The 22709-nt window shown below is 46.0% G+C and overlaps 1 protein-coding gene across 4 annotated transcripts in view; it reads right to left on the reverse strand.

Moving 5' to 3' along the window:
- Positions 1-5558: 5558 nt before the first annotated feature.
- The window catches only part of DGKA (diacylglycerol kinase alpha), a 56796-nt gene continuing 39645 nt past the window's right edge, over positions 5559-22709 (reverse strand). For 3 of the 4 annotated variants that reach the window (XM_060253345.1, XM_060253346.1, XM_060253347.1), the window contains 16 exons: positions 21825-21942; positions 19959-20047; positions 18938-19057; positions 16461-16559; positions 15349-15450; positions 13598-13671; positions 12408-12482; positions 12088-12173; positions 11813-11902; positions 10108-10268; positions 9321-9385; positions 8971-9061; positions 8073-8271; positions 7732-7852; positions 6586-6646; positions 5559-6239 (listed from right to left, as the gene is read on the reverse strand). In XM_060253345.1, the coding sequence (XP_060109328.1) occupies positions 6141-6239; positions 6586-6646; positions 7732-7852; positions 8073-8271; positions 8971-9061; positions 9321-9385; positions 10108-10268; positions 11813-11902; positions 12088-12173; positions 12408-12482; positions 13598-13671; positions 15349-15450; positions 16461-16559; positions 18938-19057; positions 19959-20047; positions 21825-21942 (1650 nt within the window). In that variant the 3' untranslated portion in view covers positions 5559-6140. Of the gene's footprint in view, positions 6240-6585; positions 6647-7731; positions 7853-8072; positions 8272-8970; positions 9062-9320; positions 9386-10107; positions 10269-11812; positions 11903-12087; positions 12174-12407; positions 12483-13597; positions 13672-15348; positions 15451-16460; positions 16560-18937; positions 19058-19958; positions 20048-21793; positions 21943-22709 lie in introns of all 4 variants that reach the window. The other variant, XM_060253349.1, reaches the window with a different exon arrangement.

Consider the following 22709-nt stretch of genomic DNA (forward strand, 5'->3'; position numbering starts at 1 on the left):
TTCTTTAAAAAAAAAAATTCCAGCTTATGTAAATGCCCAGATTCCTTGATGCTGCCCCTCAGCACCCGCCTGGGTGGGAGAGATACAGACACCCTGCTGTGTTAATTCAGGCAGGTGGCTCTGTGATCCTTTTTACTAGCCTTTTATTTTGTAGTATTTCAGCCAGTGGGGCTGTGATTTTTAAAGGGGAGGAACAGTGCTGGGGAAAGGGCATTACTGTTATCTTCTTTTCCTTTTGAAAATCACCAGGCTGCTTTACTCCTTCTGGGGAAACATGCATACCTATAGTTTTTCCAATAAGTTTTTTTGGGGGGTGGGAGGGGTGAAGAGACTGATTTTTAATAGGAAAATGAAGGGGTTCCCGCATTAAAATTGCAACCCCACTGACTGCATTGTATATAATTAGTTAAGAAGGAACGTGAAACTACACTATGTATTTCTGCCCTTGGTGGTCAGTAAAGCACAGTGCCATACTTTGAACTGCTCCCTCTGGGATCAACATCTGTCCCATCTGCTGACCCCAAAGACCATTAACAGGCCATTCCTACAGCTAATCTGTGTTTTGCACGGAACTAGGAGAATTCTGTTCTAGAGCATTTCAAACAGCAAGTGCTCCAGCTATCCTTCCTTTGCTCCTCGCTCCCTCCTCCCCTCTGGGAAAAGGCAACTATTTCTTCAGACGATGAAGGTCAGTATTGCTTGCTCTGACTAGCAGTGGCTCTCCAGGGTCTCAGGCAGAGGTGTTTTCCATTACCTATTATCTGACTCTTTTAAATGGAGATGTCAGGGATTGAACCTTAGATCCTCACAATGTACCTCTGAGCCACGGCCCCACCTGTGTGCAATTTATTATAGGTATGCAGCCTTTTGTTTGGAGGGTCACCCCATTTGTAATCTGAAGCAGCAGAAGACAGAAGTCTACAAACAGGGTCCTCAAAGCAGGGGTTTCACCGGTGCTATTGTCCTACATTTCTGAACACAGATGAAAGAGAAAGAAAGATGTTTAATCTCCTGTGAGGGGTGTGAATAATTTGTTATTATGGCAATGCTCTTCCCCTACCGACATCCAACACAGAAAACGTTGTCTGGCCATTGACAAAGAGCAATTTGCAATATGAACGTAGAGCACTGACCTGGAATTCTGAAGCTGCAGTGTGAGCCATCGTGGGTAGATCAGTGGCACCCTCTAAGTCCTGCTTCCCACCCCCGCTCAAGCAGCCACCCATGGGAAAGTCATGGAGCCTTTTAAAAAGAAAAATCAATCTGATGAGACTAGCTCTTTCCCAGAGCAAAGCCCACCATTTCTAATTATCTTAAGGTTCGTGTTTCTTTGGGGACTGAGCACTCTCCCTCTCCAGCCTTAGAGCAAACACTGGAACAGGAAAAAGAGGCTTTCTCTTACAACAGGCCTGTCCCTTCCCACCACCTCCATTAGGGGTAGCCAAATTGCAGCTTGGAAGCCACATGTGGCTCTGTGACAAATATTGTGTGGCTCTCAAAGCCCTCACTGCCCTATTGGCCAGCTTGGAGAAGGCATTTGTCTCTTTAAATAATTTCTCCAAGCTAACCCAGCCAGTAGCTTGGAGAATGCATTTAAAGTTGCTTTTTTTCTACCTTTCTCTTTCCCCCCATCTGTTTTGCCTGCCTGCCTGCCTTCCAACTCTCAAGCATCTGAAGTTTATTCTACACGGCTCTTACATTAAGGAAGTTTGGCCACCCCTGCCCTACACCCTCCTGTTGCAGAGAAGCCACTTTCCTTTCATGTCCACCAATGAAGGAGGCTCACTGCTTGCCTTACCTGGCTCCAGTGTGAGCCACCCAGTAGAGGGTGGCTGAGGGAGAGGGAAGTGAAGGCAGTCTGCAGTAAGCGACAGCAGGTCTGCTAGTTGTATAAAAATCACCAAGCAAGCCTAACCTGAGTGCCACTAGTACAAAAAGGATGGCTCTGGTTGGTCTCTACAGTGCTGTCATTTGGCAAGCAGGCCGAGTTCTAGCCTGAAACTCTTCACCACACTAGTACAGATTCTGCTACAGGATTTAGCTCTGGTAGGGTTAAAGCCACTAGAGCAGTTGGAGTCATACTTGGTCCACAAAAGACTACTACATTTTTATCCCGCCCTTCCTCTAAGGAGATCATCAGAGTGGCATAATCATTTCTCTGCTCCTCCACTTTATCCTCATGGCAACCCTGTGAGGTAGGTTAGGCTGAGAAAGACTGGCCCAAGGTCCCCTGAGTGAACGGGGATTTGAGCCTGGATCTCCCCAGTCCTTGTGCTGCACTCCAATCATCACATTGCTAGAAAAAAAAATCTGAACACACCCGAGAGCAAAAGATTGAGCGTTTCCCCTTTACAGTGCACTGAGCTATTACCTCTCCCAGCACTACTGCAAATAATGATGCCCCTCTGTTCTTCGTGTAATCTTCAGCCATCAAATGCTATACATTCCTATACACGATGCAAGAGGACATGAACTTCACCATAAACCACTATGCAAAAACCACCATGTAATGTTGCTTCCTTGTTTACAGAACATGCCATGTCACTTACATCGAAACATTTTCTCTGGTCTTGGTCTTTTGCTAGGATTTTGATTCTTAGGGGGGGGATCATGTGATGTTACTTTCTAAATGGCTTGTCAGTTTAATAGCAGTTGCACTCATTAGTAAAACTAGCACCCTTTAGGAGTTGTCCATATGATCTTAGAATGCACAGGTCAATTTTCTGTGTGTGTGCACACACCCCTAATGATAACACAACAAAACCAGATGCATATGATGGAAAACTAATCTCCCTGCGTTATCTTCAGGAAAGGCATCTGGAACCCATGCTGCAGAAAAAACAATAAATGCACTTTTATTGTGCTAAAGATGGTAAACGGGGAAAGGGCTTTAGGCATTTAAAAGTAATATTTGCATACATTTGTCAGACTCTTCATTACATTTGCATTCTGCTCTTCATTCTTTAAGTGGCATCAGGGGTCATTTTGTAGAAAAACAGGTGGTGGAGCTCATTAGCATAACTCATTAGCACATGCCCCCCCAGCCAAAAGCAACCCAATGCAAGGAGAGACCCAGGCGAGTGAGGCCTGCTTGGCCTGGCTAGAGCTCCATGTGTGGGCCAAAAGACCAGCAAGCCACCCACCGCCCAAAATCACATAAGTAGAGAAAGGGTAGTGTGGGCTTCTCCAGGGGTTAATGAGGGCTGCTGGGGGCATGGCAAAGCTGGTGGCTGGCCGCCCGCTCTCCTAATCCAGGGATTGTTATGCAGCTGCACCTACTATTCAATGGACAAGGTAGGCGGAGAGGAAGTGGGGGAACCATCAGAAAGGTCCAAGAGCTGTGCTCCTGTGAGCTCCTGCTGAATCTGAGGCGTGAATGGCATACATTTGGGAAATCACACTGACTTCCCAAATAGGTGCCAAAGGCAGAAATTGGTTTAGGGGAAATTATGCTTCACTGCAGCCAGGTGTAATGAAGACTTCAATGACTCCTTGCTTATTGAGGCTCCCCCTCTGTATTAGGGAAGGTGGGAGTCATTAATAGCCATCTCTCCTTCTCTGGTGCTCACCGAAGCACAACTGTCCAACCTTGAAACAACACAGGAATGAATGAAAGGGGGGGGGGTGTCTCTCCTCAGTCTAAATCCAGAAAAATGGGTTGCAGCCCTTCCCCCAAACAGTTATTGAAAAACATTCCTGGCCCTCAGCACAATCTGAAACTGGACAGATGATAACTTTTCACATGCTTGGTAGGATAAGAGCAGCCTGTAGTATACACATTCTTTGTGTGTATGTGACTAACCACTCAGGTCAAGCTGTTTTCTTAAATGTTTCAAGCTCTTTCTTGAAATGCCAAAACAGACCTCCAGTGAGACAATCAGTTTGGTGTGGGATCTATTTTGTGATAAACAACACACACTCCTTCCACTGTAATGCCCAGTGTACTTTTGGAATTGTTTGTCAAACGTGTTTATATTTTTAAATAGGAAAGGCTAGGAGAATATCCTTACATGTTTTCATGGAGCTCTTTGAAAAGGAAGGGGGGAGGGAGAACACTGTCCCTTAGGAACGGAATGGAACAGATCAATCAAAACTGCCCCCAATCTCATTCTGGGCAATCCCACTCTCTGCTGACCTGTGGGGCACTAAACAAGCTTCAATAAGGAATCAGGAAGCGGAGCAATCAGTTTCTCCAAAAGAAGTCATATCTCTCAGTCCTGCATCGCCAGCTGAAGCCATTTTAAGCCACATTAATAACGTAGCCATAGTAAAATAATTATCAAGCTATAGTTGTTGGATCAGGGCCAATGCCACTGCAGTAATAAGAAGGAAGCTCTGCCACATCTCCCGAGATAGAACTGTTCACAGACTGAGGCTGCCGGTGTCACAAATGGATCCGGGAGCAAATCAGGGAAGCAAACCCAAGTGACCAAAACTGATACCATTTGATCAGTGTGCATAAAAAAAAATAGCACCTGAAATTAACTTAATGTCGTTTCTGCTCCACCACCTTACACTGCTGCTTTGCAGGAGGAAGAAATGAGGCATATCCCTCAAAACAAGAGCGGTGTTCCCATGGAGAGCCAGTTTGGTGTAATGGTTAAGTGTGTGGACTCTTATCTGGGATAACCGAGTTTGATTCCCTGCTCCTCTATGTGGAACTGCTGGAGTGACCTTGGGACAGTCATAACTTTCAGAGCTGTTTTGCTCAAGAGCAGTCCTCAGAGAGCTCTCTCAGACCCACCTACCTCACAGGGTGTCTGTTGTGGGCGGGGGAGGGAAAATGTAAGCCGCTCTGAGACTCCAAGTGAAGGGGAGGGAATAAATCCAACCTCTCCTCTACAATGACACATGGCTCCAGGAAAAGCAGTAGCTGTGAGCTGATCTGCAGTTTGACTCCTTTGCTTGACCGCAGTGAAATGCTTGAGCATTCCATGCATGGAGTAGAGACTGTTGCACAATTCTGAACTCTGACCCAGCAAACATCCCAATGTGCAAGTGTAAATGTGTGAGAAGAAGCAGGAAGGCTTTATTTAAAATTCCATTTGTCTAAATTCTTAGCTATTACACACACATACCCCCGTCAAATGTAAGGATTCACAATCAAGCTGATCATTTGGAATGTTGAGAAGGGAAAGTGGGCACCACCTCAAAGTGGCCCCAGCTCCTCAGGGCAGCCAAACACAAGATGCTGGCTAGTTGCAAGCCAAGTAGCCTCCTACAATGGAGATGAGTGTTTCTGAATGGATGCTCCCTGCAAACACAGCAGAACCCTGTTTTGAAACTTCAATGAGGTGCAGGAAAAAGGGGATTGGATCTTTGCTTTCAGGAAGATATGATTTGGAGACGCGACAAAAAGGCACTACACGATTCATTGGCAGCCACCATGATAGGCATCACTGGTCTAGTGAACACTTATTTCTAGGTACGTGCACATACTCGATGAACTTGCACATGCAGTTTTACTAACACAATGTTCAACGTGAAGGCCTTAAAGTCTCAGAACCCCACAGCCCAGGTTTCTTGTGTGCCCCCACATTTAAAGAAATCAGATACAACAGAAGGAGAAAAAAACCCTACCCTTTATTACTATGCTGAGGCACTTCTGATAACTTAACTGCAAGTGGAGGACTTGGAATGGAGATGCAATAAATAAAAGGGGGAGTGGGAGAGAACAGCTGGTGCCACCACAGTCTCTCAGTAGTTACCTCAAGTGCAGGGGGTGGAATCTACAAGGGGCGGAATTACAAGGGCAAGAGCTGGGAATTCAGGGAACCACGGGACAGGCCGTGACAGAGGATTTGGCATCTGCAAGGGAGGAGGGTGATGGCACAGTCAGGCAGCCTGAGGGGCAACACTAGACACGAGGGCACTGCGAAGCCTAAGGGGCAGAGAGCCTTGGAAACCCCCCTCCCCAGGCCAGGGAATTGGTGAGGCTGGTCTGTGTGGCTGAGGCTGCTGCCCGTCTCCTTGCCATGGACGAGACAGCAAGAAGCGCCATCTGGTTTGCTCAGTTTCGTGTGGCGATGACTGAGGAGAGTTCTCCCCTCAGCAGTGCAGGACGCGGGACATCTGAAGCCCGGGCCCGGGGGCTGCATCGCCACAGAAGCTGCTGTTCCCCGACAGGCACCGAAGCACCTTCAGGGCTCCTGTGGTCCCTTCTTGAGGCCAAAGAAGCTGGAGGATCGTGGAGGTGGTGCGATGAGCATGGGAGCTTGGTTCTTGTGGGTTATCTTGATCTGAAAATGTGCAAAAGAAGGCATGCCTTAAATTTTTTCCTCCTCTCTTTTTGACTATGAAGAACAGCATGCAATTGCCACTGGGCACAGAGATCATTACCTGACTTCATTTCTTTTTCTGTCAAGCAAAAACACAGCTTTGAAATCGGAAGCCCTTTCCCTAACCACCTCCCATCCCAGCAGGCAACTCGTTGCAGCTCTGGCAGCATTCTAACTGGACAGCCATTAAGTGAGGGGGAGGCAAACTCTGGATAAGGCAGCCTCAGGCTGGGGACGAGAAGCCTGCAGTTGCAAGATTTTTATGCTGCAAATGCCAGCGGTGGTCCCATTCCTGTCAGATGCTTACCGTGCATGGTGCTTGCATCCATGGCTCTCCATCAATCTGCATGGGGAGGTGCTTGAAGGTCCTGCAAAGGACAGAAACTCGGTGGAGGGAGGTTGGCACATAATCACAAAGGCACAGGTTTCAAGCAAGTATATATCTCACCATCTGAGGAATGAGTTGTGCAGATTAGAGATCAATCCATTCTGATGCCATCGTACTGATCTCTGGCTTCCTGCTATGGCAACCTATCCTAATCATACTTAGTATTTACAAAGCATGCTCAAACAGGGTTGCAATAATCCTTACAACAGCCCCATGAGGCCGGCCAATATTATTATTCCCAAATGGCTGGGGTTGATAGGTGTGGCTTACTGACATCATCCACATTATGTTGAATGGAACCCAAGTGGGTGGTGTTGAAAGTTCATGCCATATATGTGAAGAAACTTCCACATGTCCCAGAGCAGAGTCACCTTGACTTGGATAGCTCAGGCTAGCCTGATCTTGTCAGACCTTGGAACCTAAGCAAGGTTGGCCCTGGCTAGTAATTGAGTGGGAGACCTCCAAGGAATACCAGGGTCAGGACACAGAGGCAGGCAAACCACCTCTGAACGTTGAACCACCTTGAAAACTCTACAAGGTTGCCATAAGTCAGCTGTGACTTGACAGCACTTTCCACCACCAACAGAGCAGAGCTGCTGGACGACGCCAATGTTGTGAGACTTATTCCTGGTTCAAGTTAAGTCACAGATGTTGCTCTCCCAGCCAGGAGGCATGCATTTGGTGAAAACTTCCCTCAACATATCTGAGCTGCAACTCACAAAAGGTCACACTGCACTGAAATAAATGTTAGAACAAAGTTTGAGTCCAGTGGCATCTTTAAGACCAACTAAGTGTAGTTCGGGGTATATGCTTTTGTATGCATGAACACTTTTTCAGATAATAAATGTTATTAGTCTTCAAGGTGCTACTGGGCTTGTATTTTATGTTACTGTCACAGACTAACACAACACCCCTTTGCGATCATTTATCTGGCCCCCTTTGGGAAGGTGGTTTGGCAAGTCCAGAGATTTGTCACCCTCATTCTTCACCTTAGACTGCTTGATGTTCCAGGCAACAACTGCGAGAAGAGGAGGAGAAGCTGCCCTGAATATACGGGCTACTCACCGCAGTGTGATTTCAGAGCATTTGGCCAGCCGCTTGCCTGCGCTTTTCAGCCCCGTGTAGATCTGTCCCATCTCGATCACACCTTCCAAGCCAACCACCTCCATGCGCAGGTCACTCAGATCTGCGGGAGGAGCAGAGGACACTGGGAAGTATCCCAAGCTCCGTGAGTTTCCTCTCCCCGATCCTCTCTGGTGGGACTTTCGAGAATGTCAACAAGCCTGGCTCATCCAGTCCAGCCTGTCACCTGCAAAGCTTTGCTCCCTGCCCTGCTACTCTCCCAAGCTACCCTCACGTTTCATGACCCAAGCAGCCCGTCCAACCTGTCTCCATCCTCAACTCACCTTGCACACAGTTCTTCAGGGTTTCAGCATCAGTGATCACCTGGGGTTGTGCTGCCCCCCCTGCTGTGCTTCGGGCTGCTGCCTCCCCCAAGGGTCTTTTTGTCTCGCCCCAGAGATTGGAGCCGCCATGCATGCTGGGAATGTTGAGAATAGCCACTCCAGAAAGTGCTCCGCTGAGGTCAAGGGGCTGCCCACAGCACTGGGGAGGCAAGCGGAAAAATAAACTGAGTGACCTGGTATTGAACTTTCCCACTGTAGTTCCTCATTTAAAACAACACTGAGATGGAAGACCAGATTCTCCCCAGGTGGGGGCATAAAAAATGGAAGATGTAGGGAATACAGGGTGGTTTGCCATTGCCTTCCCCAGTCATTTACACTTTACCCCCAGCAAGCTGGGTACTCATTTTACCAACCTTTGAAGGATGGAAGGCTGAGTCAACCTTGAGCCAGTTACCTGAACCCAGCTTCCATCGGGATTGAACTCAGGTCATAAGCAGAGCTTGGACTGCAGTACTGCAGCTTACCACTCTGCGCCACGGGGCTCTTGAAGTTGTAGGGAATACGATGGTGCTGTTGTAGAAGGGATGGAGGTGGGGAGTATGTTTATTTTTTAAAACAAAAGACACTGGAACTCAGCCACTGTCTGGCAACCATACTGTGGAAGCTCTGATCCCAAACATGTGGGGTAGGAGACTCCAGGTTGCTTTCTGGTTACTCCACAATAAGGGACATGCTCACTCTCTTTTACATGGGCTGGTTTGACTTCAGGCATTCACAAGAGGCTCCAAGGGTACAAATTAAGCAGAAGTCACTGCACTGAACAAGGAGGCAAGCTGATCACCAAAGGACGCTCCCACCCATGGCTGCTCCACTCAAAGGCCACAAGAGAGAAGCTCACCTCAACAGACAGACACTCCTTAAGCTTTTTGCATGTGGCAAAGATGGTCTCAGACGTGGCAAACTCAAAATACCAGAGTTTGTTCTTCATCCTGTTCAGGGCAGGGAGAGAGGAACACATGGCAGGATCCTGCTGCTGGTAGGGAACCCCACCTGCCACCCTACACAGCCCACAGCCCTCCCCCAAGGGACTACCAAAAAGTTATAGTGTGCCCAAGAGCTTCCTGATGAAGCAGAAAAGGCTAGCTACAGATGAGGTTTTGTGACTCTAAGCCAGCAAAGCGAGCGCCAAGAGGATTCTAGCTGGAAGCCAGCAGAAGAGTGAGGGGTCCTCCCACCTGCCGGTCTCACCTGCTGTTAAATTTCTCTGGATATTTCTCCCTCATGACATGGAATCGATGGGCAATGGAGGCATCCTGGAGAGAGAGGACAATTAGAGAGGAGGGGGTGCCCTCTGAAGGAGGGGAGAAAACTGAGCATAGAGTAACAAAGGAGGTGGCAGGGTGTGCGTATCTATTTCCCACCTCTCAGCCGCCATTACTGCAGATACCTTTGTTAAAACAACCTAATGGTCCCTCTCCTTCTATAGCCAGTTGGGTGCAGTGGTTAAGCATGCGGACTCTTATCTGGAAAAAACAGTTATGATTCTGCTCTCCTCCACTTACAGCTGCTGGGATGGCTTTGGGTTACCCACAGCTATCACAGAAGTTGTCCTTGAAAGGGCAGCTGCTGTGAGAAAATATAGAAGATTGTAAACTGCTCTGAGTCTCTGATTCAGAGAGAAGGGCGGGATATATAAATCTGCAGTCGTCACCGTCGTCTTCTTCTTCGTCATCTTCTTCTTCAACTCCCCTCTCAGCTCTCCCCTCAATTTGTCCACCATGTGCTTTCCTTGCTTCAGGCTTCCCAGAACTTGCAGGCATCTCTCTCTCTCCCCCTACACTTAGGTATGGTGATTTCTCTTCCTGCTACCAACAACTTCAGGGGCACTAGCACACCAAGAGCCTGCAAGAGTGTGCGTTCCACTACTCCTGTTTCTCAAGGTACGCAGACATAAAAGAAAATGTCTGCTCTCCAAAAATTCAAACAAGAAGTCATTCCCTCCCTCGAATTTTCCCTTGCCCCTTCTTATACTTACGACACCAATAGAGAAATAGTTGTTGATGATCTCATAGGGGACAGGATCACCCTTCTCCTCAGGGTTATCAGGCATCACCTGCACTGACCAGCGGTCCATCTGCAGGATGTTACTAGCCTCGATATCTTTCAGTATCTTCACCAGATTTTCGCCATCATATCCTGGGAAGAAATGGGTGCATTAGACAGGAACAAGAGCAGGAGGATGAGGCTTTATGACTAAGTTGGTGGGAGGGCAAACTAATTTATGAACCTTGACTATAATCTGGTGGGGACAGGGATTAATTATCATGAGTTACCTGGGCTCCACATCCCCTCCTTGGCCAGCCAAGCTTAACCTAAGTATGGGTCAAGACAATGAAGTACATTTCATATACTCTGTTCCCCTTAAACTTGCCCAGTGGTTGCACATCTTGAGAAAAAACAAGAGGGAAGAAGAAATGCCGGAAAGTCTCCTCTGGTTCTCCCCAAAACATACTCGAGTATCTTGTCAGGTTAATCAGCAAGATGTGCTTTTCAGGTGTGATTTGGCTGAAGCAAACCCTGCAGAATCTCATTCATTCAAGCAATGGCTTCACACTCCTTCAGTGAATTCAAGAGGATCATCTCAAGTTCTGACTATCTGATCCTAAGATCATTTACTTGAACACAAAGTTCCTCTGAGTTCAAAGGGACTTTCTCCCTACTAAGTGTGCTCAGGGTTGCAGGCTAAGAGAGAAATCCTAAGCAGGCCTACTCAGAATCTTAATAAAGTCCATTCAGTGGTGCTTAATGTTGATCTTTTTTAATGCATTGTGAGCAGTGCCCTAATCAGCACTTGCATTTTTTTAAAGTAGTATTTTGAGCCTTTTTAATAAAGAATGATCAGTGCATTTAATAACCATCTAAACAAATCCCTATTTGCTGTGCTGTATTGGATCTGTTATTTGCACTCAAGTAGAGTGCACTTTTCCACATACTAGTTCAGCTCTCACACACTAGAACATTTGAGTTGCTACTAGCAATGTTCCTTCAAAGCCGCAAAGTCTTGTGAGCAAAAATTCTACTTTGTGAGCTACTGGCATTAAAGTTGTGAGCTACTGCACAAATTAAGTGTGAGCTGGAGGTCATCCTTCCTGAGCTAAGACAAAAATGTGTGAGCTGGAGGGTAAAAATCTGTGAGCTAGCTCAACCTAACTCAGCTTAGAGGGAACACTGGTTGTTAGAACTTGGGGATAAGAGTTAGCCCCAACTGATTGCCCTTTGGTTACACACCCAAAGTCTGACAAGATGCTCTTCAGTATTTCTAGCAGTTTTCCTTCATGCATGCTTCTCCCCTTATTTTTCTTGATTTTGGATCCTGCCCTTCCTCCAGTAAGCTCAGGGCAATTAACATGGGACCACCTCATTCTTCCTTCACAACAGTTCTGTTAGGCAGATTATGCTAAGAGTTCTTGGCTGAGTGGAGATTTGAAACAGTCATTTTGTGGCTGTGCCCACAATATGTCAGGATTCCAAAGGTGCCCATAGGATCAAAAACACTGAGGATCCCTGATGCAGACCAACTGATCCTAAGTTCTCAGGACTGAAGGAGAAATGTTACATGGCTAACAAGTCTTTGTTGAGGCAGGGAAAAGGTTCCACTGAATAAACTGGCCCATATCTATGCAGATTAGACATGCAGGTAGATTGGAATACATCAAACTGTAATACTGTGATTTACTCACCCCCTCCCCAGCGAAGGCAGCGGGCCAGATCGTTGCCAGTTCCTAGAGGCAGCACCGCCACTGGAGGCCGAGTTGGTAGATTTGCCTTATCTGGAGAGAAAGGGGAAAGGAAAATGGTGTTGGAACTCAAAAGCTTTGCAAGCGCGGGGAACTGAGTGGCAATACCAACTGCCAGAGAGATGGCCCTTTTAAGTGAGCTTTTGAGTTTCTGAACTGACTGCTCTATCCACATAGACTAGGGAAACTTCAGCATTTAGTGTCTCTTGAGCACCTACCGATGGCATCCAAGATCCATCCCACTGTGCCATCACCACCACAAACCAGGATACGGAAATCTGGCACATCCCGGAAAAAATTCAGCCTGGGGGGAAAAAAGAATTGACCAACTAGTGCTGTGGATACCCCCTTGCTCCTAAATTGCAACCTACCCAGCCCTGGCTAAAGATCTCAGGTTCCCACAAATATGCCAAAGTGCTCATCTATCTTCCATCTATGCACTTCTTTTCTCCTCCGGCCTTCAAAAGAGGCTTGGAAACACAGGGAAATGTCCAACAGGGAAATCAGGCCAATATGCCCCCAGTTCCTTGCTACTCACCCTGGTCCAGGCCCCCCCTTCATTAAGTTGTAGACCTGCCGTGGGTTAAGGAGATACTGGAATTTCCGCAGCACCCTGCCAGGGGAACACAGGACAGAGGCAGCTAATCAGAAGCCGCCTCCATGAAATTCACATAGAAATTCACATATCTATTCACTCCTGGACAGGATTATGGATGACTGAATCTCATAAATTAAGGATTGCTACCAAGCAGTCTACAGACGAGGTTTCCCCCTCTCCCCCCCCCCACATACTCCTGGTCCACCCTGCACAATTTATCAGATCAGATCCCTGTCAGCTGTGGTTTAAATCAAGTGTGGGAAGATTTGCTCACTGCTTTAAGAAAAAAAAAATCATGTTGCAAGAAACTGAGAAAGTCCGTGTTTGGATTTTATACATTAACGCCTTGATATATGGGCTTTCTAACTGTGATGCCTTTATTGTAAGAAAGTACCACCTTGTAAATGTGACCAATTTCGCACTCACTCTACGCTGCTCTGACGTTCCTCTTTTCAGCGCAGAGTCCTTCTGATTTCCCACTATCTGCCTTGGGGCTTCAGCTTGCTTTGGCGTTTTTGCACGGCAAAGAGAAACTGGTTTTTAGCGGTTTCTTTTTGCCTAGCAAAAATGGTGATGCAAGCTGAAGCCTTGGGGCAGATAGTGGGAAATTGGAAGGACACCACGCTGAAAAGAGGAACGTCAGAGCGATGTAGGGTGAATGCAAAATCAGTCTCTGTTTGTACTGCAAAAGACACTGAGTCTCTGGAAACACTGCCAGGGAAGTAATATGACACCAGAGAATACTGTACTTGCCCCTCCCTACCAATGACTGTTGCTAAGATTCTACTTTTTGTGCAATATCACTGATCACCAACTCCAGAAGACAGTAATAAATGCCACACGAAAGTAATTCGAGAGCCTGCTTTAAACATTATATAGAAGAAAACACAGCTATACAGCCTAGGGCTTTAAAAGATCCCTGCTAAGATTACTTTTGTAATCAATTTAATTCTGAAGGCAAGGACAGCCATTTTGGGGAGGAAGTGCCTCAGAAGAAATAATCACAAAACAGTCCTACATCTAAACATCCAAAAGGAAAGCCAAAGTGAATGGTTTGACACAGGTCTCAGAAAAGAGGGGTTTGCCTAGCCTCCCTCCCCTTATCGCATCAGACGCCATTCCCCTCTCACCTCTCTCCCTGTTTCCCACCACTCTTGGGGTTGACAAAGACAAGCAAGGGGTGAGTGTCAGGCACTGGGATGATCTGTGGAAAGAGCGATGGGAACAAGAAAAGGTTTGGAACAGCAGCTAGGTCAAGAGCCAAATGTGGTTGTCCAGGACTGTGACGAGCAAACTGCAGAAAGGATTCAGCAAGACAAGCAGGAGTTGAGACACAGGCTTATAGGTTTACCAGGGCAGGGCAAACTTTGGATCATTCCCTGTCGCCCAACTGTAGTTCTTCTCTTTTGAGCACACTCTGCATCCACCAGTTTTAACTAGTATAATTTCTGTCCCCATCACTCAGTCTCTGACCAGTCGTGGGGATTTTAGTTCTCCAAGGCCCTAGGAATCTCTCACAATAGTTTCGCAGCACACCACACAGAACTATAATTCCCAGGGGCCCCTGGGAGAAAAACACTGAAGGTATTGATGCAAGTGGAATGAGGAAGGTTCCAAATAGCAGCTGCTAAGGATTTTTGCCGTTTCTGCATCACAAGGGGGAGCCCTTGGGCCTTTTATGAATTCCCAGAAAAGGCCTGCTTGAGGGAGGGAAGGATACAAAAGAGGGTGGGAAGTGAAGGGTCATCATGAGAGGGTCCAATTAAACATCACATACAATCATGCACTACTTTGGCCACGCAACATTTTTTTTTCAATCCAAAAGCAGCCTTGGGAAGCTATGAATTTGAATGGATGGATGGGGAAGTATAGAGTCAATTAACGCTTTCCCTCTGGCTGTTTCCCCCCTTTAAAAATTTCTCCCCCTCAACATTCCCCCCCCCCAGACATATAGATTATATATCTTTTCCTCTGTAGGTGTAAAAGCAGCATGTAGGAGTGACATTTTAAGTGAACAAATGGGGCGATAGTTAAGAAGTCCCTCAACTCCCTGTTCCTCTGCAAAACTCACAACCGTCTAACAATTGCTTTAGGCTTGGAGGGGGGAGCATTTACATATGACTGAACATCTGGCCTCCACCAGAGTAAGCAAGGCAAGCTACAGGCCATCGGTCTCAGATGGCGGGTGTTTCCACATGCAAGGCTCAAACTGGTGCTAAAACTGAATACGAAACCCATGTTGACAAGAGTGTATATTCAGTTTCTGGCATCAACAACTTGCACGTGTGGCACAATTTATACAAGACTGGCTTAACAAAGCAGAAGTTGAGTTGCTTATGTTCTCAATAAATCTTGATTGGTCTTAAAGGTGCCACTTGACTCCTGCTTTGTTCAACTGCTTCAGACCAACACGGCTGCCCTCTTGGATTTATCTACAAGACTGGTTTGAATGTGCTTTGTAGCCACACAGTTGAAAACAATCAAAGGTTTGGGGAAGCTTATCTATTGCCTGACTTTTCTCCCATGGACAACGAATTTGAACATATGAACATATGAAGCTGCCTTATACTGAATCAGACCCTTGGTCCATCAAAGTCAGTATTGTCTTCTCAGACTGGCAGCGGCTCTCCAGGGCCTCAAGCTGAGGATTTTCATGCCTACTTGCCTGGACCCTTTTTGGAGATGCCAGGGATTGAACCTGGGACCTTCTGCTTACCAAGCAGATGCTCTACCCCTAAGCCACCGTCCCTCCCCATTTGGTTATTACTATTCTATGCTACATAGCAGGGGATGCTCAGATAGCATAGAGTGTCCATGTCAGCTAGAGTTAATGGGGGCAGGGGAAACTTGGTAACACCCCTCGTCATGATCCCCAGCTCACTCTCAATGCCTGTCCCTCAGGGGTGGTGAAGGGCTGAGCTGGCTCTTCTGAAGGAGTTCCAGGGGTCCCGCAGACTCCGTTCTTCTGACTGTTCTGCCTCTCCTGGAACAGACAGGGACAAGCATCAGAGCAGAGCAGACCACAAATACTCCCTAGCTGAGTCAGTTATGCTCTGAAGGAAAACGACAAATGGACTTGATGGCAGGGCGTTGCTGAGACTGAATTCTGAACTAGACCTTTAATTCAGCCCTGTCCTCAAACTGACATTCTGCGCTTTAATCATGGAATCATAGAAACCAACTCTGTGAGTGCATGATTCTATGATTCTAGTGTAGAAATCAGTTTGGGGACAGGGCCAAACCAGGATTAAAGGTCTAGTATGGAATTGCCCTCTTTTCATCAGTTTAATAATATGTGGATAACCAATCAAAAATTCAAAAATTCAAACACAGTTTGAAAACTGTTTTGGGCCTCAGGGGCAAAGAAGAAATAGGATACACATCATGCGTACTTGCCAAAAACTGAACTGCATCAAAACACATCTACTGCAACAGTATCAACTGCACTTTTGAAGGCCTGCTCCACTTTTCCCAGGGTACAGCTCCAAGAGCTCAGAGAATATAGAAAATCAGGTGATTAAGAGCCAAAGTATACATTTCATCTGCCACACTAGCATCATGGGGACTTGCAGCCATGCAATAATTGCAAGTTCCCTCTAGGAACCCAATTTAGAACTAACCACAGGGACCCAGAGTTCAGGTTGGGACCACAGCATGACTTTACCATGGCTGTGACGAAAATCAGGCCCTTGAGGCACTTCATAATGGAATTTCCATGGGGAACTCACAAGTTCCTGTAGCAATCTCATGACAAACATAATGTGTAATTTGGGCTGTAGAGACCAAAGCAGGATGTAAACACTGAACACGCACATTATGGGCAAAGACAACTCAACAACACTGCCTACAAAAAAAGGTATAGCCTGTGTGCCAGGTCTTCAGATCAGTAAACGCTGTCTGTGTCTACCCTGTGCAAGTGAGACTATATGTCTGTATGTGTGTATGGGTGACTTGAGTGTAGTCCATATATCTGAGTAAGTCTCTTGTTCTCACCAGCACAACAGGGTAGATTGCTGAAGGTGGCAGAATATGATCCCTGAGGATCCCGCAATCACAAGTTGAAGACATGAAGGGCAGGCACTCATCATGGATCTACAGAGAGTAACAGAGCAGGAATTTCTCAGGGGTTCAATGCCATGTACACACACCCCTGCCAAGCATGGGTAAGTACAGAGACTCTACCCAAATCCTCAAGCACAATCCTTCCCCCAAAACACCAGTTCTGGAACACAGTTTAACACTTCTGCTCTCTGTGTCAAGACAAAAATTGCTATCAAAGCAGGACATAACACAAACATGGCCTACGTTTCAAATTTTCGTAGTAAGGAGAAGAAATGGCAGTTTCTTACACTGTTGCAATTCCTGCACTTAAGACCAAGGGTGATCATGGACAGTGTTATATTGTTCTGAAATTAGCTATTTTTTTATAATGCTATTTGCTGCCTAATTAGGCCTCTTGCCTCCATAGCTTTTTAAAATTAATATTTCTAGAGTTATTTTCAATGCTAATTGTCTCTGTGTTACAAAGACTTCCTACTCACCTGCCCACTAACCCAATACACCCACCGATAAATGTATGCTGCAGTTAACAGCTAACATTTTATGAACCCTAACAATCCCAGACACATTTTGTAAATACCTGAAAGCTGAAATACACTGGTGAATGCTGACAATGCCCTAAACATGATGGCCTGTGTTCATTCATTTGTATCTGAACAGCAGAGAAATGTTTGTGTTTAAGATGTTCATGAAACTGTTCTAGGATTGCCACAACTAATGGTGAATATCAACATTCATCAGATATAGAATATCTAGAAGCCAGTCCTTTCTGCTCTCCCCCCGACTCCTGTCCCACTCCTGCCCCTGTATATCCCTGTAGGTAACTATGCACTGCCCCTCACTATCCTTCCCTTCCCCCGCAAGAAGCATAAGAGGAAAGACTTACATTATATTATGTGGTAAACTACAAAGTATGCAGTGGTCTACAAAAGGCTACACCAAAGCAGACAGAGCTGTCTCTGTATTTGTCTTTGACATCACAGGCTAATGTGACTACTCATCCAGAACCTGAACTGCTAAAGGACAAGAAGAGTAGGATGTGACCAGAGGTCCAACTAGTCTAGCATCCTGTCTCACACAGTGGCCAACCAGTTACTCTGAAAGCCAACAATAGGGCAAAGAAGCTGAGGCCTTCCCCTGATGTTGCCTTCTGGCATTCATATTCAGAGGTTTACTGCCTCTGAATTTGGAGACTCCCTTTATTCACCACGTCTAGTAGTCACTGACAGAGCTATTCCCTTTGAATTTGTTAAATCCCCTTTTAAAACTGTCTATGCCTGCAGCCATCACTACATCCTCTGGCAGTGAATTCCACATTTTAAATCACTTGCTGAGTAAAGAAGAATTTTCTTCATCCATCCTCAATGTACTGCACATCAACATCATTGGATGCTTTTGAGTTTTAGTATTTTGGGAGACAGAGAAAAAGTCCTCTCAGTACACTCTCTACCTTCATGCATAATTGAATATATCTCTATCATGTCCTCTCCTTACTTGTCTTCTTCTAAACTGAAAAATCCCAGACTCTTCAGCCTCTCCTCATAGGGAAGGTGCTCCAACCTCCTCATCATCTTGGTTGCCCTCTCCCGTACTTTTCCCAGCATAGTCATGTCCTTTTTGAGATGCTCACAGTATTTCAAAGGAGGCTGAACCACAGATCTCTACAGGGTCATTATGATGTTAGCTGTTTTATTTTTAATCCCTTTTCCAATAATCTCCAGCAGAACTCTTTTTACTGCTGCAGTGCACTGAGAGGTATGCTTGCCTGCATGCATGTGAAATAGCCATCGGCACAGAGAAACTTTTATCTGTCATGTGCACACAGCACTAAACTACCCATCACTTCTATTTCCAAGTCCCATCACATTCTAGGATAGATTTGGCTATACACATAGGACAGGTTGGGCTTTTAATGACTGGGAGCCCCTGAAGGCAGATGCAATTTTTGCAAACAATATCCCCCATTGCACTCTTTTTACTTCCACAGATGGAGGAGAATGATTGCCATCTTATTCCTAAAGGAAAAGTAAAGTGATAAGCTAAAGAATGTTGTTGCAATGACAGCAAAACCTGTCATCCATTCCTGACAGTGGCAACCTTCCTCTCACTGACAGGAGTCCCAGAGTTGCGGTACATCTTTCAAGGATGCTTGCAACACGCAAGCCCTCGTTCCATGCATATCTCCACTTATCACAGTGATGCATTATCTTGCTAGAAGAGCATGAAATCTTAGTGACAAGCTCCCCAGTCTTCCTCTGAAAGTCTGCACCCAAATGTATTTTAGAGGTGATGTGAAGGGTTATTTACAAAACAGTCATTTCTGCATTGGAAGCTGTGTCAACTGTATAGAGAATCCATGCACGTAATCTGCTCTACCGTATGTGGAGCAACCCCGTGAAATAAGAACTCACCGTCTGATGGCACCAGGCACAGGTTATGCCTGTCAGGCTCTGAAAACTCTTGATCTTCTTTTGACACCGGTCACATTTATTGCCATCACAACCACCTCTGACCCAGATGTGGGCTTGTGCCTACAGGCAAAGAGCAACAAGTGATAACAGTTGAGAGGCAGGGACCAGTGGAACCGCCACGTTTCTACCCCTGACACTTCTAGAACACAGAAAGGTCCAAGGGACTACAAGGAGGGAGGAAAGGAGAGGAGCCAGGAGCCAGGATTCCTTTGTTCACAGCTACCACAGTCAGTCCTCCTTTGTCTCTCTTTCAGTTCTTGGGCTCCATTTTCCAGCTATTAAGAGAACTGATGTAATTCATTGTCCAGGAGTAAAGATACAGCACCCTGCAGGACAATCTCACCAGATCTGGGAAGCTAAGCAGGGTCAGTTCTAGTTAGTACTTGGATGGAAGACCACCAAAGAAGTCCAGGGTTGCTATGAAGAGGCAGGCAATGGCAAACCACCTCTGAACATCTCTTGCCTTAAAAACTTACAGGGTCACCATAAATTGGGTACAATCTGATAGCACTTTCCACCACTTATGACACAGGTGCTGAAATTAGCCAGTCACCTTCTATTTACTGCAATTATACTTCTTGAAATAGGAGATTAGTAAGTACTAAAAGAGGGCCAAAAAGATCTGGAGGTAATCTACTAGCAGAAGTGTGAAGAGAAGGAATAATGCCTAGAAATGGAGGGTGATGACCACCAAAATACCATTTCCATAACAAAAGCTCAAAAAATCAGATAAACACAGCCCCTAAAAGGAAAGAGGGACAGTCCACAGAGGAGACCAGAGGAAAAGATAGGCTTTTCTCTGTCTTTGAAAGAAGTCACAACAGGATCGATGGAGAGTGGAGGTGGAATGGAAAAAACAAAAACAGGTGAAGCCTGCAGGAAAAAAAACTGGATAAAGCAGGCAAGAGGACAAAATGTTGGTTTTTGGATGCAACACCTTCCCCCTGCCCATACCACTTACACTGGTGTCACGACGGCTTTTGGCATAAGTGCTGATACAGCTTGGCGGGGCCTTGCGGGCACAGCGCTCATGAACAGTGAACTTGCAGACTGCAGAAACAGGAACAAGGAGGAAGGGTGGATTTGTTGAGGGACTGAATGCACTCCTCTACAGCCTTGTCCACAGGAGTCCATGGCTCTCCCTCCTAGATTCCGCCCCCTCTCGACTGGCTCTAAAAACCCCTTTCCCACCCTGGTCCCACTTGCTGCAGCTCCTTTTCTTTGATCAGCGTATTTCTTTTAACCCAACTAAAACTTCTGGGAGGAGGAGATGAGATATTAAAGAGCACGTCTCACGATGAGTTTCTGTGCAATAAATATATATCTGAGCCCTTTTTGCTGTAAATCCTACACACTTTCTTGTTGAATAGGTAATGCATTTCTCTGAGTATGCAAATCATAATACTTTGTACCAGGAAAAATATTAAGTACTTTTCTTAGATAACTCATTAGTTGCTGCATAGAATGTGAATAGACAAGATCATTGTTGGGCACTGCCTGTGATATAATTAATGACAAGAGGCAACCAATCACCACACGAACTCTCCACTCCCCCCTTTCCATGGCAGCACCACTTGTTTGCCAAGTTTCAGAGAGGCTTCCAAATCCCTTAAAAAGTAGCAAACAACTAATCAGGAGAGTCTTGGGAACCTTACTCCTGGTTTCTTTTTAACAGGCAGGCTTCTATGAGAAACATTCTACAAGGGGAAGAAAACATTTACACAGATTCTGAGTCCAAAGTAGGACTACAAGTTGTGTCCAGAATTAATGCACCTGTGTGAGCGGTTTTCAAGGGGGGAATCACAATCATTTCTGATCTCTGGAAATTGCTAGAATTTTCTGGTCTAGTCAATCTCCCATTAAATTTCCCAATAAGGGAAACTCACACACTTATTCCCCACCCTACCCTCTGCTACATCTATTGTGACAATAGTGGCCAAACAAAGGAAGCTAAGCTTTTATGTTATCAGTTCTTGAAATTGCAAACTGGAAAAAAATTCCAGTTAATCCACAGAAAACTTACAAAATTTAACTATTCACAGAATTCTGGATTTGGGCCAACAGTAAAAACACATGACATGTCTTACAATTCATGTCATGGTTCCTTTACAACACTCTCAGGACAAGTTGCTGCAATGTGCCAAGCACTCCAGTGATGTCAGAAGCCTGACATCATGTGAGAAAAACATCATGATATGGCCCCTTTCCCTGCATCCCTGGAAGCACGATGCACAGGAAGTAGCTGTGTTACCAGCTTTTCCCCTGTGACCTGAGATTGTCAAGGGAAAAAACCATATGGCAACATCTCCTATGTCACTGAAGTGACGTCAGAAGGGGGCCATGTGGATGAAACCAACATGACAATTGCTGACATTAAGCTACCTTAAAGCCACATTTGCTCAGAATCTTAAGTAGTAGGTCTTTGTTAATAAAACATTACAAGAGTTACAGAGCTGCTGTCACGCTGTGCCTCCTGCTCTGCTCTTTCTGGTAGCATCTAGGATAACACAACATGTGACATGAACATCAACCTGTCACCTTATGCTAGATGCTACCAAGAGAAAGAGAGGCGGGGCAATCCCAAGCCTCTGACAATGTCTAATTCTGCCCTGAGATGTTCCAACAACCTCTCTTTTTACACACACACACGGAGTGGCCCCTTCTTCCTTCCCTGCCCTCAGATTCTTTCATTTCAAACAGAACCTTCCCAAGTCCCTTCCAGGACATAGTGGTGGAAAGATGCTAGAGAATCCTTTGCTAGAAAAAAAAGAATAAATGCGTCTGACCTCTTCCCACCTGTAACCCACAGACACAGTGACTCACTCACATGTGCAGCGCAGCCCCTGCTTGCGCAACCCCAACAGCAGCGTCTCACACACATTGCAGTAAACTGGGCGGTTAAAGTGCTTCAGGCGCCATAAGTGCTGCCCATCGTCTTTCATGGTCTGAAGGCAGCAGAGAAAGGCAGTGGTTATGAGAACGGCGGGCTGAGTTTGTGCAGCTCACTGAGAAAGCAGGGCTCATTAAGACAAGAAAAGAAGTTCTAAACAGGTCAGAATTTCGGACAATAGTTGCAAAATTTCTGAAGGATGAGAAGAGATAAAGGACGTTACAAGTGTATATGTAAGAGCGCACACCTTTGGGTCCACAGATTGTCATTTCCCATAAATTCAAACGCCTTGTTGAGCTTCTGGGAGGAGAGGAGTTTGTGCACATGCCTACTCAGCAAGCCACATCAGCACTGGGGTCAATGCAATGGGTGTGTTGCTGTTTGCTACAGCTTTCAGTGGAATGGGGCCATGGCTCAGCGGTAAAGAACATGCTTCCCATGCACAAAGTCTCCAACTCAATCCCTGGCATCACCAGTTAAACCACCCAAGGTGGCAAGCACATAATCGGCTTCAGGCAATCTCTGCCATGGCAGCCGAGAGCAGCTCTTGGCATCCAGATCAGGGTCACTGCAAAAGGGGAGAAGAGGTTTGCCCCTTCAACTCTACATGGATGAATCTCTCAGCTTGTTTAGTTGTTAGCTGTTTGCTTTTCTTCCCCCCCCTTTCCAGGACCAGTAATAGTCTGGGGGTTTGTTGGTTTCAATCTACAAGACACAGAGTGGGAATAGTTAAGCTCTTCTTTCTTCATGTCCCACCCCCAATCCAAAATAACCTGGCTCATTTATCTTTAACACTGCTATGATGATCTAGTCACAGATCTT

The sequence above is a fragment of the Heteronotia binoei genome, chromosome 13, assembly GCF_032191835.1.
Source record: "Heteronotia binoei isolate CCM8104 ecotype False Entrance Well chromosome 13, APGP_CSIRO_Hbin_v1, whole genome shotgun sequence".
NCBI classification, from domain to species: domain Eukaryota; kingdom Metazoa; phylum Chordata; class Lepidosauria; order Squamata; family Gekkonidae; genus Heteronotia; species Heteronotia binoei.